General features: G+C 38.2%; 1 protein-coding gene across 1 annotated transcript in view; it reads right to left on the bottom strand.

The window, feature by feature from the left end:
- The window catches only part of pappaa (pregnancy-associated plasma protein A, pappalysin 1a), a 272,874-nt gene that overhangs the window by 20,788 nt on the left and 237,777 nt on the right, over positions 1 to 14,309 (bottom strand). Inside the window, exons 19-20 of the mRNA XM_061733629.1 lie at positions 11,345 to 11,460; positions 2,801 to 2,872 (exon numbers count right to left, since the gene is read on the bottom strand). Coding sequence (XP_061589613.1) covers positions 2,801 to 2,872; positions 11,345 to 11,460 — 188 coding nt within the window. The remainder of the gene's footprint in view (positions 1 to 2,800; positions 2,873 to 11,344; positions 11,461 to 14,309) is intronic.

Genomic DNA, 14,309 nt, shown 5'->3' with positions numbered 1-14,309 from the left:
ATTGATAGTGAATCTGGATATGGGATAGGAGACCTCTAATGGCGCTTTTCCACTAGTACCTACTCCCGTCTTGTGCTTTTCCACTACGGGCCGAGGCGGGTGGAGCCAAGTAGATATTTTTTCTGTATCTATTCTGCCGAGGTTCTTAGCGTGCTGAGTCGGCCCTGGATCTGACGTCATCACAATACACGCCACTGATTGGTCGGGGGGTTGGGAGACGTTTGAATCAGGAAGCGGGGAATCGGCACGAGAGCAGCTCGCGGCTTCCTCATTTCATTCAACAGGCAATGGCAGCGCAAACGTCTGTTTCATGATCCAACTCTGAGGTGAAAATGTTCATAAACCTGGTGCTGAGGAGAGAATTAAAAAGATCTAGACGGAGATAAGGAACAACCAGATCCACCAGGCGCTCTGTCACTTCTCAGCCGCTCACGGCTCCCAAAATCAAAAAAAAGCGTCGCCGCTTGAAGCTTCTTTCACTCTCATTTTTTAACTTGATATCAAACACAAGTCACAGACCCAGCGGCACATCTATCATCTCCTCTATCGAGTAAGATAACTTCCAAAAAGATGTGTCCATGTTATAACTATTCGTATTCGTAATGATAAACATTTGTATGTAAATAAAAAAATTCTGCTGTCACACACATGAGTCTGATCAATTATTAGGGTTAGGATTGTTTTTATGTGAGTATGAATCTAAAAGCTGTGAGTGCAGAGTCTTGTGAATACAACTGTAATTTCTACGACTACGAGTCTTCACTGTGAACACGAATTCTAGTTTATGGTACGAGTCGAAAAACTGTTGAAATGACGTCACATGCAGAAACAGCATAGACATATAAACGTAGACGCCCCATCGAGTGCTGAGCCAACTGCCACATCCAATATGGCGTCAGCGTCGCCGCCATATTGGATGTTCAAGACTGCTCTGTAAACTAATACAAGTAAATGGACTTATTTTCATAAAGCCTCTTTCTACAAATAAATGTACGTTTTACGTCTCATTTATTCATTCACACACGCACTAATATACTTGGAAACAGTTAGGCACCAAATATAATATATTTAATTTTCTCAGATGGCAAAAATAAGAACTTTATTGATTCCACATAGGAGTAATTCATGTTATATCAGCTATAGAGAACAAGGTAGTGCCAAAAAACAATATATATCCCCCCTCATAAAAATAAGAAAAATACAGAAACATATTTTCTCATCAACAAAACATATTTTAACTATTTTTCAGATTTTTTCAATTATTTTATTGTCTGAAAAATGGTTCAAATATGTTATTTTGTTATTTGAAATTTTTTTAATTTGTTTTGTTGATCTATGTTTCTTATTTTTGTGAGGGGGGATATATATTGTTTTTCGGCACTACCTTGTTCTTTATAGCTGATATAACATGAATTACTCCTATGTGGAATCAATAAAGTTCTTATTTTTGCCATTTTTCAGAGTAGGTACTACACTGCAAAAACTCAAAATCTTAACAAGAATATTTGTCTTATTTCCAGTAAAAATGTCTCATTTTTAGTAAAAAAAATCTCATTACACTTAAAACAAGAGTCATCACTGGAAAAAACAACAACTTTCACCTGTTTCAAGTAGATTTTCACTTAAAATAAGTAGAAAAAGATTTTTTTGCTTGTAGAGAAGATAAATCTTGTTCCACTGGCAGATTTTTCTACTTATTTCAAGTGAAAATTTACTTGAAACAGGTGCAAATTGTCAAATAATAAGTTATTTTTCTGGTAATGACTCTTGTTTTAAGTGTAATGACATTTTTTGACTAAAAATGAAACATTTTAACAAGAAATAAGACAAATGTTCCTGGTAAGATTTTGAGTTTTTGCAGTGTGGCTTTTGCTGACTTTTTAGGTTCTCCTGTTGATCTGGTCGGGATCGTCCGCTCGTCTTCCAGTTCATCCCAGAAGTGCTGGACGTTGCACTGCAAAAATGCTAAATCTTAACAAGAATATTTGTCTTATTTCTAGCTAAAATGTCTCATTTTTAGTCAAAAACAATCTCATTACACTTAAAACAAGACTCATCACTGAAAAAAACAACAATTTTCTCCTGTTTCAAGTAGATTTTTCTACTTTTTTCAAGTGAAAATGTACTTGAAACAGGTGAAAAATGTCAAATAACAAGTTATTTTTCTGGTAATGACTCTTGTTTTAAGTGTAATGACATTTTTTGACAAAAAATTTGACATTTTAACTAGAAAGATTGCAGATTACAAAACACATTTTGGGCTGAAATAAAAACCTTCTATTTCAGTGTGTTCAAACTTAGATTACTCAATGCTAGTAGCAGTTGCAGCGATTCTGACAGTTGGGGGAAAAACGTCAGAGTGTTACCTTTCAAAAGAGACCAAAACCCTCCATGTACGTGAAACGGTTCAAGAACAGCTTTACATTTACTTCGGGTTTGCCTCGGATCTGCGTTTTAGGCGACTTTTACAGGAGTGGCAACGAGAAACGGCATCTATCATCAATCCCCGAGACGCGGGCACGAGAAAAGAGAAGAAAAAAACTACGTGGAACTATGTTAACTATGAATATGACTTTGAAATTCCCAGCGAGACGAGACATGAGTCCTCATCTTTGGTCTGAGTGTTTTACTCGTGCAACATCTGCCAATTCATCGCCTGCCTCCAGTCGTTTAGCCAAGTACAGCTCATAAAACTTTATATTCTGTATTTCATGTATCAAAGGTCAAACAAGGTTGAAGAATTAAACTGTATTAGAGCGGCCCGTGATAGATGAGAGCGTCTCCCAGGTCAGGCCCTTACCTCACATCCTTTGATGCAGTGGAGCAAGTCGGGCGGTGGATACCATTTCAGTCCCATCGTGCAGACTATGCTCTGTGAGACAGGAAAGAGTTGGGGTTCATATTAATTAGGAAATATTGCTGCTTTCAGTGATCTGTACATATTATTTCCCTCATGTGAATATCCTAATTGCTTTGCCAGGTCCTCGTTCTCCTCACCTGCGGCTCCAACCCCCACGCAGACATACCGCTACGGCAGTAAAGCATAGGCGACTCACGGAGGAACTTTTCTAAAGCCTTCTTTGATTTCCCACTCAACTTTTTCCACCCCCAGAACAAAAGCTGAATAAATCGATTTTCGAAGAGAGATATAAACTTGACAGAAATGTTGTTTTTCTTATGAGTGATTCGTGGCTCCAGGAGGGTAAAGAGCAGAGAGAGAAGGACCCCGGAGAGAGAGAGAGAGATAGAGAAAGAGAGAGAGAGAGAGAGATAGCAGCCGCGCTCTCAAATATCTCTTGCAGAATGCGTGGAATCTACTTCCTGTTCCCCCAGCGAGCGGAAAACATTGGCGGTCGGACCACGGAGGACCAGGGGCTTAATTCGTTTACCTGTACGTATGTAAATGCATCCGTGTGTCGTTACGGTGATGCATGTATGAAGCATCCATGATGATAAGAAAAGGGAATAATGGCACTTTTCCACTAGCACCTACTCGGCTACTCGGCCTGGTTTCTTTTCCACTATAATTCAGACCTGGAGCAGAAGTAGAAGTTTGGAGAAGCTGCTGTGACGTATTTGATTGTGTATCTAAACCGGTGATCGTCAACTCTTTAGCGCCGCCCTAGTGGCTCCTGGAGCTTTTTAAAAAATGTTTGACCTTTTTTCCCTTTTTTTTCTTCCTTTTTTCTTCTTTTTTTCTATTTTTTTCTTTTTTTTGTTTTTTTTCTTACTTTTTCCTTTCCTTTTTAATCTCGATATTTCGTCTTTTTTCTCAACATTGACTTTTTCTCCACATTTCGACTTTTGTCTCAAGATTGTACTTCAACATTAATCTTGACATTTCGACTTTTTTTCCAACATTTCGACTTTTTTTCTCGAAGTGCATAATGAAAAAAGTGAAAATTTACTTGAAACAGGTGAAAATTGTCAAATAAGTTATTTTTCTGGTAATGACTCTTGTTTTAAGTGTAATGAAATTTTTTGACTAAAAATTAGACATTTTAACTAGAAATAAGACAAATGTTCCTGGTAAGATTTTGAGTTTTTGCAGTGTGGCTTTTGCTGACTTTTCAGGTTCTCCTGTTGATCCGGTCGGGATCGTCCGCTCGTCTTCCAGTTCGTCCCAGAAGTGCTGGACGTTGCACTGCAAAAACGCAAAATCTTAACAAGAATATTTGTTTTATTTCTAGTTAAAATGTCAAATTTTTTGTAAAAAAAAATCTCATTACACTTAAAACAAGACTCATCACTGAAAAAAAAAACAATTTTCTCCTGTTTCAAGTAGATTTTTCTACTTATTTCAAGTGAAAATTTACTTGAAACAGGTGAAAATTGTCAAATAAGTTATTTTTCTGGTAATGACTCTTGTTTTAAAGCGACACTACGTAACTTTTCCACCTTAATCTAATATTTCATCATCATCATTGTGATGGAACATCAACTTCCAACAGGTTTAATGAACCTCTGTCATGGTCTGAGGGGTCTGTATCGCCTTCACTGGCACTATGTAACTTTGAGGAGCATGGTAGGAACCCTGCCACACTAAAAAACTACACATTTTTACGACTTTGACTGCTTTACGGCATACGTCACTTCCCCCTCCTTCCCCATTCGCAGTCGAGACGAAAATGGGCGGGGTGTGGAGCTCAGAGCTCAGGAGAACCTGTTGCTGCGTTGTAGCTGCAGCAGCTCCACACAACAGACGTGGGGAAAAGATCCTAATGGTTTAACTTTTCAACGGTTTCCTGCTCGGAGGCAGAACCACGCAGGCCAAGTATCTGATATAACAGAGTAAAAGAGTGAAAGAGTCGTCGGCTCGCTTGGATCGTGGCTGTAACGACCAAACACACAGTAAAGCCTGATTTATGGTTCTGCGTTAAATCGACGGAGACCCACGGCGTAGGGTACGTGGTGACACGCAACGTACGGTGCGTGTCGCCGCGTACCTTACGCCGTAGCTCTGCGTCGATTTAACGCAGAACCATAAACAGCCTTAAACCACAAACACTCACACAGACCGGGGTCGGATCAAAACACGGGTTTTATTCCCCACTTCGCCAGCTAAACGCAGTTGCTCGCCAGCTCTCTGCGGTGCAATTAACCCCAATCTTCAGATAAAACTAGTTTGTTGAGGAAAAGATATTAACTCTTATTTGTAGCTGCAGAGGAAAAAAATTATCTCACGAGGAAAACAAAAATATTGCTCACGCCTCGGAGCCTCTTCAACATAATATAGCAGTCAAAAAAAGAAAAAAGAAGTAAGAGGGATACAAAACATGTACTATATGTTGTACTATTATACTAATTTATTGAAACACATGGCGAGTCAAACATTTACCAAAGCAGCTGCCAAACACTCCTAAACAAGGTAGTAAGACGTGGGTTGTGCAGAACTGCGGCAGTAAATCCTTCTAAAGAGTGGAGCTCCGACCAGGAGCTTCATTCTTTAGTAGGGATTTCATATGGATCCAGACCGTTAATAATCATTATGTTCTCCATATACCGCTCCCTGGCTTCCTTGTTTAAGGTATCCCGGTAAATTCCAGTTCCTTTCCAGCAGTTTAACATCTTTTTTTTTGCGTTCCGTCTGTTCACTTGGTGAAACAGAAAAGCGTCCCGTCTTCTCTCAAAACAAATGCAGCGACGGGACAGGAGTTTTCCGGCAGTACGCGCTGGTGCTCATGGGAAACGTAGTGTTCTTTCTGGTAAAACACTAGCGCTTTTGTCCAAAAGATGCCGCCAAACTCAGAAAAGCTGAAAGTTACGTTGTGCTGCTTTAAGTGTAATGAAATGTTTTGACTAAAAATTAGACATTTTAACTAGAAATAAGACAAATATTCTTGTTAAGATTTTGAGTTTTTGCAGTGTAGTGAAAAAGCACCAAACTGGGCCGAGTAGGTACTAGTGGAAAAGTGCCATAAAAGTTGCTGTTGGCAGCAGGAAAACTGGCCGACCTCAGTCGGTCCAATTCTCAGCCTCAACTGTGGCCCAATATCTCAACAAAGTTGACACGCTCTTTTCTTTTGTTGTTGCAAACTCAGGTGTATTTCATTTCAGCGCCGTCAGCAAATCGATGCGAGGAGAAGACGAGGGGGCTTTTAGCGTAAAAGAGCAACATCGGAGCACACAGGGTCATATTTGGTGAATATCTCTCTCCCTCCTGCACCTTTTATTCCCTCTTTGTTGTGCACTGACATGATGATGTCATCCAGACCCCCCTCTCTTCCTCCTCTCTTCCTCCTCTCTCTCTCCGCAGGGCCGTAAATCATGATAATCCATGAGCGTGGCCTGGTCTCACCCTTAACTACGTATGGGATCCTCACCCCCCAGGGCACTCATACCACATAAAAATAGATCTCTATCTCAGACGAGGTCGTGTCATATAGAAAATGACTAATTCTGCAGCCGGCCCGACAGGGTAATTTTGCTGATAAAGGGAGAGGGTTTGAGGGGGATGGAGAGAGACGGAGAGAGACGGAGAGACAGGCGAAGGAAGAGGAGGAGGAGGAGGTAGAAGAGGAATCTGAAGTGTCATCACCAGAACATAAATACAACTATCTTAAAGGCTGTAAATCAACACCACTTATTAAGATGGGCAATACCAACCTTCATTAATTAACTAATAAAACAATGAATTAATTAATGAATTAAGCCTTTAAGCATCATTTAATAATTCAAGCCCTTCTCTTTGGACTTGTACGACTGCTGTCAAATTGGTTTAATTCACCGCACGAATCGGCACAGATTACTTTTTGTAATCCTGTATTTGACCCGGTCTTTGTACGTTTTGACCGTATAGAAACATAATTCTCGTCAGTTGTGTGAAATAAGACCTGGAAACAGGCATTGTGGCATAGAATTGTCAAATTGGTTTAATTCAGCGTACGAATTGTTACAGATTACTTTTTGTAATACTGTATTTGACCCGGTCTTTGTACGTTTTGACCGTATAATAGGAATGGGCGATATTTTACTGTGAACGATTTACCGTCAAAAAAAAATTCCCCACGGTAAGAATTTATCATCTCGAGGTAAAAACGATAAATTCCCGTTGATGACGTTTTTGTGTAAAGATGATTTATGGATGGAAGGAAGGAAGGAAGGAAGGAAGGAAGGAAGGAAGGAAGGAAGGAAGGAAGGAAGGAAGGAAGGAAGGATGGAAAGATATGAGCCTGAAAGAAAGAAAGAAAGAAAGAAAGAAAGAAAGAAAGAAAGAAAGAAAGAAAGAAAGAAAGAAAGAAAGAAAGAAAGAAAGAAAGAAAGAAAGAAAGAAAGAAAGAAAGAAAGAAAGATACAAACATGGCGGATCTGAGAGCGAGCAGCTTGAGTCATTACAGTTTTGATTGGTTTTCATTAATTAAATTTAATTGGTGTAGTTTAGTATTTAGTATCTTTTAGAGCAGTGTTTTGGCTCCAAAGACTGAATGTGGTGATAGATTTATAGTTACAAAGGTGGAGTTGAATTGGTATTTTTTTATCGACATTTTTATCGTTATCGGGATAAATACCAGAAATGATCGTGATACATTTTTTAGTCCATACCGCCCATCACTACCGTATAGAAACATAATTCTCGTCAGTTGTGTGAAATAAGACCTGGAAACAGGCATTGTGGCATAGAATTGTCAAATTGGTTTAATTCAGCGTACAAATTGTTACAGATTACTTTTTGTAATACTGTATTTGACCCGGTCTTTGTACGTTTTGACCGTATAATAGGAATGGGCGATATTTTACTGTGAACGATTTACCGTCAAAAAAATTCCCCACGGTAAGAATTTGTATCTCACGGTAAAAACGATAAATTACTTTTGATGAGGAAGGAAGAAATGAGCCAGAAAGAAAGAAAGAAAGAAAGAAAGAATGAAAGAACGAAAGAAAGAAAAAAGAAAAAAGAAAGAAAGAAAGAAATGAACCTGAAAGAAAGAAAAAAAATTAAGAAATAAAGGAGCCAGAAAGAAAGAAAGAAATCTGCCAGTGGAACAATTTTTTTTGCTTGTAATAAGAAGATAAATCTTGTCCCACTGGCAGATTTTTCTACTTATTTCAAGTGAAAATTTACTTGAAACAGGTGAAAATTGTCAAATAAATTAAAATGTCGAGAAAATAGTCAAAATTTTGAGAACAAACTCAAAATGTCGGGATTAATAATGAAGTACAATCTCGAGAAAGAACTCGAAATGTTGAGAAAAAAGTTGAAATGTTGAGAAAAAAGTTGAAATGTTGAGATTAAAAAGGAAAGGAATAAGGAAGAAAAAAAGTAAAAAAAGAAGAAAAAAGAAGAAAGAAGGAGAAAAAGAAAAAAGTAAAAAAAAGGTCAAACATTTTCTAAAAAGCTCCAGGAGCCACTAGGGCGGCGCCGAAGAGCCGCGGGTTGCTGATCCCTGCTCTAGAGGAATAAAACTGAGTAACTTCATGTTAAGTGCTAACATTTATGTAAAGAAGATTCAATTAAGTTAGTCTGGCTTGATGCAAATTAATACAATCAACACTTTTTAAATAAGTCTGAAGGAAATACGACATATGAGTGTGTAATACGTATTACTTTTAAGTTCAGTTTACTGAATGAAATGGTACAAACGGATCAAATTTATTTAACCAAGTTATCTTAACAATAAATATTTGAGTTATTTGAACCTAAATGTAATATTTTTTACACTTGAATTGTTTGTTATTAAACTTAAATGGTTTTAGGCGATCGGTTTCCTCAAACAGTTTGAGTTCAACTAACTGATCAGGTTTTACAGCGTGGAAACCCCCGTGTTTTAGGTGAAATCTGCTTTAGTCCAAGCAGAGTGAGACTTGTTTGGCGCTCGGACATCTGTAGCTTTCATCCCCATGAAAGAAACTTTAAAATGTTATTAAAAATGTTAAAACAATGTGTCTGGAGTAGTTGTAACGTTGTTTCCAGGTATTCCAGGAGGATGGGCGGTGGAGTTTATTTTATCCCATTTCTCAAATCTAAACAAAAGCCAGTTGGTCTCCGTGTGAGGTGATTCAGACTCTGACTGTTCTCTGCACATACGTCACTGCAAGAGCAGGTGGAAGGTGCAAAACCCAACAACCTGCTGAGCAGTACTGGAGTAGAGGGGGATGAGGGGGGACGGCATCCCCCCCTGAAATAAAAACGGTCCAAATCATCCCCCCTGAAATAAAAACGGTCCAAATCATCCCCCCTGTAAAACTGCCATCCCCCCTTTCCATCCCTTATGTCATTTCATCAATGAATGTGGTTTTACTGCTATTTCAACATTTAGAGTCATCACCAGAAAAATAACACCAGAAAAATAACTTATTTGACAATTTCCACCTGTTTCAAGTAAATTTTCACTTGAAATAAGTAGAAAAATCTGCCAGTGGAACAAGATTTATCTTCTTATTACAAGCAAAAAAATCTTGTTCCCCTGGCAGATTTTTCTACTTATTTCAAGTGAAAATCTACTTGAAACAGGTGAAAATTGTTGTTTTTTCCAGTGATGAGTCTTGTTTTAAGTGTAATAAGATATTTTTTACTAAAATGAGACATTTTAACTAGAAATTAGACAAATATTCTTGTTAAGATTGTGAGTTTTTGCAGTGATCCATGTTACTTATCCTGTGAAGGACAGAGTCATATTGATAAGTTCAGAAAAGTGTTTTTTATTGTTGTGTTTTGATGTATTTGATGTAAGTCCAGTGGATATTTAAAGCTTACAGAAGGCTGCATTTAACTGCTGCTATGTCATTCCTGCAGTATTTCTGCAGGTGTTTTGGTCACTGCTATTATTTGTAATATATTATATTATTTGTAATCAGCACAAATTATCTGTCCCCATATGATCAAATCCACCATCCCCCCTGATTTTATTTTACAACTCCAGTACTGCTGATAACTCTGATCCAGCTGCCACTCAGGAAGGTTTTCATACCAAAATATCATCTACAGACAGATATTTTCAAAAAATTATAAGCAAGTTTTGTCACCTTGAGTGCTATCTCACCCTTCCACAACTTTAATTGTCCTTAAAACATCCACTGCCCCGAGGTTTCATGTTACCCCCCCCAGCTCAAATCATATCAATTACACAAATCCATGAGAAACAGATCTTTTTCTGTCCCTTCGGCCCGACCCACGCCTCCTTCCCAACACCCGGCGGAAAACTAGCTGACTCAGCAGAGTCCTGAAACAAAAACACAGGTTGGTGTAGAAAAGGAAAAAAACCCTTCCCTTGCACGTGGCTCCTCATTCCTCTCGTTACCAAACCTTATGTAGTCGCGTAATTTATCATTTGTTTTTTTTATTATCACATTAATTGAAATTTGATTTCTTAGGAAAAAGGGACAGATAAAATAAGCTTCTTTCTGATTGAGATTTGTTGTAATTATATTGAACTGTTTTGTTTTTCTTTGAATGAAGGAAATAAAGAATAAAGAAAGAAGAAGATAGTTTAGGTAAAATTTATTTTAGATATCCTTAAAAAAAGGTATAAAAGTGGCGTTTGGAGCAACTATAGGCCTTAAAACCCTTTAATGGCGTAATGGGTTGGTTGACAGCGTCTCCATAGCAACAGTTGTGTGTTAAACCAACATCACTCTGTATTTTGTCATCTACACTGCAAAAAGTCAAAATCTTAACAAGAATATTGGTCTTATTTCTAGTTAAAATGTGTCATTTTAGTAAAAAAAAATCTCATTACACTTAAAACAAGACTCATCACTGGAAGAAACAACAATTTTCACCTGTTTCAAGTAGATTTTCACTTGAAATAAGTAGAAAAATCTGCCAGTGGAACAAGATTTTTTTTGCTTGTAATAAGAAGATAAATCTTGTCCCACTGGCAGATTTTTCTACTTATTTCAAGTGAAAATTTACTTGAAACAGGTGAAAATTGTCAAATAAAGTTATTTTTCTGGTAATGACAATTGTTTTAAGTGTAATGAGATTTTTTGACTAAAAATGAGACATTTTAACTAGAAATAAGACAAATATTCCTGGTAAGATTTTGAGTTTTTGCCATCTAGCATTGTAAGGAAACATTTATTGATCAATAAAGTTTATTAAAACCAAAAGTAACCCTGACTATTATTGTTCGATACGGGTTCTCACAGGTTTTCAACGGCTTGCAAGGATTTCATATAAATGTATTTTGTTGAGTCTTTCTTTTCTTTTTTTTAAGGGGTTGCCATGCTTCAAAGACAAATATTTATATGACACTGGGAAAGGCACAAGCCGGCGTTTCGCATGAGAGCTAATGCGCTCAGGATGTCGGCGGCACATGTGAAATTCCTTACAGGAGCGGCTGCGGATCTCAGAAGTTTGCAAAGTGCGTTTTGTCGGACACAAATAACACGTATGTGAACTGACCTTGACTTTGTGCGGGTTCCTCCAGTGCTCCCGGAGCACACTTTCCACCGTCATGTTGCCCGGGAGAATCACCACCTCGTTGTTTCCCTCCCGGCACGACAGCTCGCACTCCTCACCTGCCCGTCGCCGTGGGAGACACAAACAGCAAACATCAAACACACCGCACCCAGGACAACAAACATGCATCAATAATATTTTAGTGGAGGATTTTTTTTTCATTATGCACTTCGAGGAAAAAGTCGAAATGTCGAGAAAAAATTTTAAAAGTCGAGAAAAAAGTCAAAATGTCAATATTAATGTTGAAGTACAATTTTGAGAAAAAAGTCGAAATGTCGTGAATAAAGTTGAAATGCTGCGAAAAAAAGGCGAAATTTCAACAATAATCTCGACATTTGGACTTTTTTCTCAAAATTGTATTTCAACATTAATCTCGACATTTCAACTTTTGTGCACAATAACGGACCGCACCCACCACAAAACAATGCTTCAATAATATTTTAGAGGAGGAAGATTTTTTTTTCATTATGCACTTCGAGAAAAAAGTAGAAATGTCGAGAAAAAAAGGCGAAATCTCTTGAAACAAGAGTCATTACCAGAAAAATAACTTGTTATTTGACAATTTTCACCTGTTTCAAGTCAATTTTCACTTGAAATAAGTAGAAAAATCTGCCAGTGGAACAAGATTTATCTTCTTATTACAAGCAAAAAAATCTTGTTCCACTGGCAGATTTTTCTACTTATTTTAAGTGAAAATCTACTTGAAACAGGTGAAAATTGGTAAAAAAGGTGAAAACATTAATGTTGAAGTACAATTTTGAGAAAAAAGTCGAAATGTCGTGAATAAAGTTGAAATGTTGCGGAAAAAAAGGCGAAATTTCGACTTTATTCACGACATTTCAACTTTTTTCTCGAAATTGTATTTCAACATTAATTTCGACATTTCAACTTTTGTGCACAATAACGGACCGCACCCAATGACAAAAAGATGCATCAATAATATTTTAGAGGAGGAAGATTTTTTTTTCATTATGCACTTCGAGAAAAAAGTAGAAATGTCGAGAAAAAATTTTAAAACTCGAGAATAAAGTCGAAATGTCAAGATTAATGTTGAAGTACAATTTTGAGAAAAAAGTCGAAATGTTGCGAAAAAAAGGCGAAATCTCGACACTTGAAACAAGAGTCATTAACAGAAAAAAAACTTGTTATTTGACAATTTTCACCTGTTTCAAGTCAATTTTCACTTGAAATAAGTAGAAAAATCAGCCAGTGGGACAAGATTTATCTTCTTATCACAAGCAAAAAAATCTTGTCCCACTGGCAGATTTTTCTACTTATTTTAAGTGAAAATCTACTTGAAACAGGTGAAAATTGGTGAAAAAGGTGAAAAGATTAATGTTGAAGTACAATTTTGAGAAAAAAGTCGAAATGTCGTGAATAAAGTTGAAATGTTGCGAAAAAAGGCGAAATTTCGACTTTATTCACGACATTTCGACTTTTTTCTCGAAATTGTATTTCAACAATAATCTCAACATTTCAACTTTTGTGCACAATAACGGACCGCACCCAATGACAAAAAAATGCATCAATAACTCCACGTAATTTCAAAAATAACTATTGCAAAAAAAAAGTATTCAAAACACGACTTTGGGTCTTGTTTTCTCTTGTTAAGAGCAGGAAATGAACAAGTAAAGCAAACATTCAAGAGTAAAAACAATATAGGGCCATGTCTGCTGTTGACATTGACTACGTTTACATGCAGTCAAAATTGGGGTTATTGCTGATATTCCGGTTACTGAAACATTGGGAATATTCCGTTTACATGGTAATTAATCATTCAGGATATCTGGATCAAACCAGCGACGCACGGAGAACGTGATGACGCAATTCCCGTCATTTCTGCTTCTTCTTCCTGTATCCAAATTCAAAACAAATGCTGCTTCGCGCAACTTTTCGCTCACCTTCTTGTAAATCTGGCTATCCCGGTACTTTCTACCGTCCACAAATGCCAAAATGTTCAAAAAGGGCTGGATGGATGAAGGGATGATGAGTGGCTGAGGCAGGTGTATGTTTGCGGGGACCCGGTGTTTTTTTCCACACATCACCATCGCTGCTGATCTGTGACTCTATGCCGCCCATCTCACAGACAATGTAAAAAAAGAAGTGAAAAATATGAACGCTGTGCTGGCTGTTATTCCGGGAGGTCTGACGAAGGAACTCCAACCGCCGGACGTCGGTGTGAACCGGCCGTTCAAAGTGAAGCCTTATGGTTCCGTGTTAACCAACGCAGAGCCTACGCCGGAGGTTATGTACCCTCCGGCGTAGGCTCTGCGTTGGTTAACGCGGAACCATAAATCAGCCTTAAGGCTGCAGCGGCGTGGGAGCGATGGATGACTGAGGGAGAACAGTTTCACCAGGAGTGGAAGGCAGCGCCGGGCAAGTTATGCCACAGTTTGCAGATAGATTGTTGATGCGTAGGCTAACGTGTCTGCTGGGACTATTGTTCGGGCTTTCGCAAAAGCTGGAATTTCCGAGGCGCCGCACGGCACGGAAAGTGACTCTGACAGCGAGGAATCCGGACTGACACAGCTGATTTAGCGGAGCTCTTTAATGCAGAAACAGAGGATGAGACTTCGATGGGTTTGATTAATGTAAAAACTGAAATAAAGTACAATCAAACAAAGTTTTGCTCCCGCTCTATTTTTAAATAAGCAAACTTGTGTGCTTGTGTGTGTGTTCTGCGGTGCGCGCGTGTGTGTGTGCGTGCGTGCGTGCGTGCGTGCGTGTGTGTGTAGACGGCGCCTCTTCGGTCGGTGCGCTGTGTGTGTGTTTTAAATACAGAAATGACACAAAAATGAGGTTATGCCTTTCCACACAGCGCGCCGAATGGTCGCGAAAATACGGTATTTATATATGAAATGTCAGAATAGGTCATTTTTTGACGACAGCCCAGGGTGCCGCGACACCC

Source organism: Cololabis saira, chromosome 11 (genome assembly GCF_033807715.1).
Source record: "Cololabis saira isolate AMF1-May2022 chromosome 11, fColSai1.1, whole genome shotgun sequence".
Lineage (NCBI taxonomy): Eukaryota > Metazoa > Chordata > Actinopteri > Beloniformes > Belonidae > Cololabis > Cololabis saira.
Note: the sequence above shows the minus strand (reverse complement) of the source record. Positions and strands in the feature narration are given on the sequence as shown.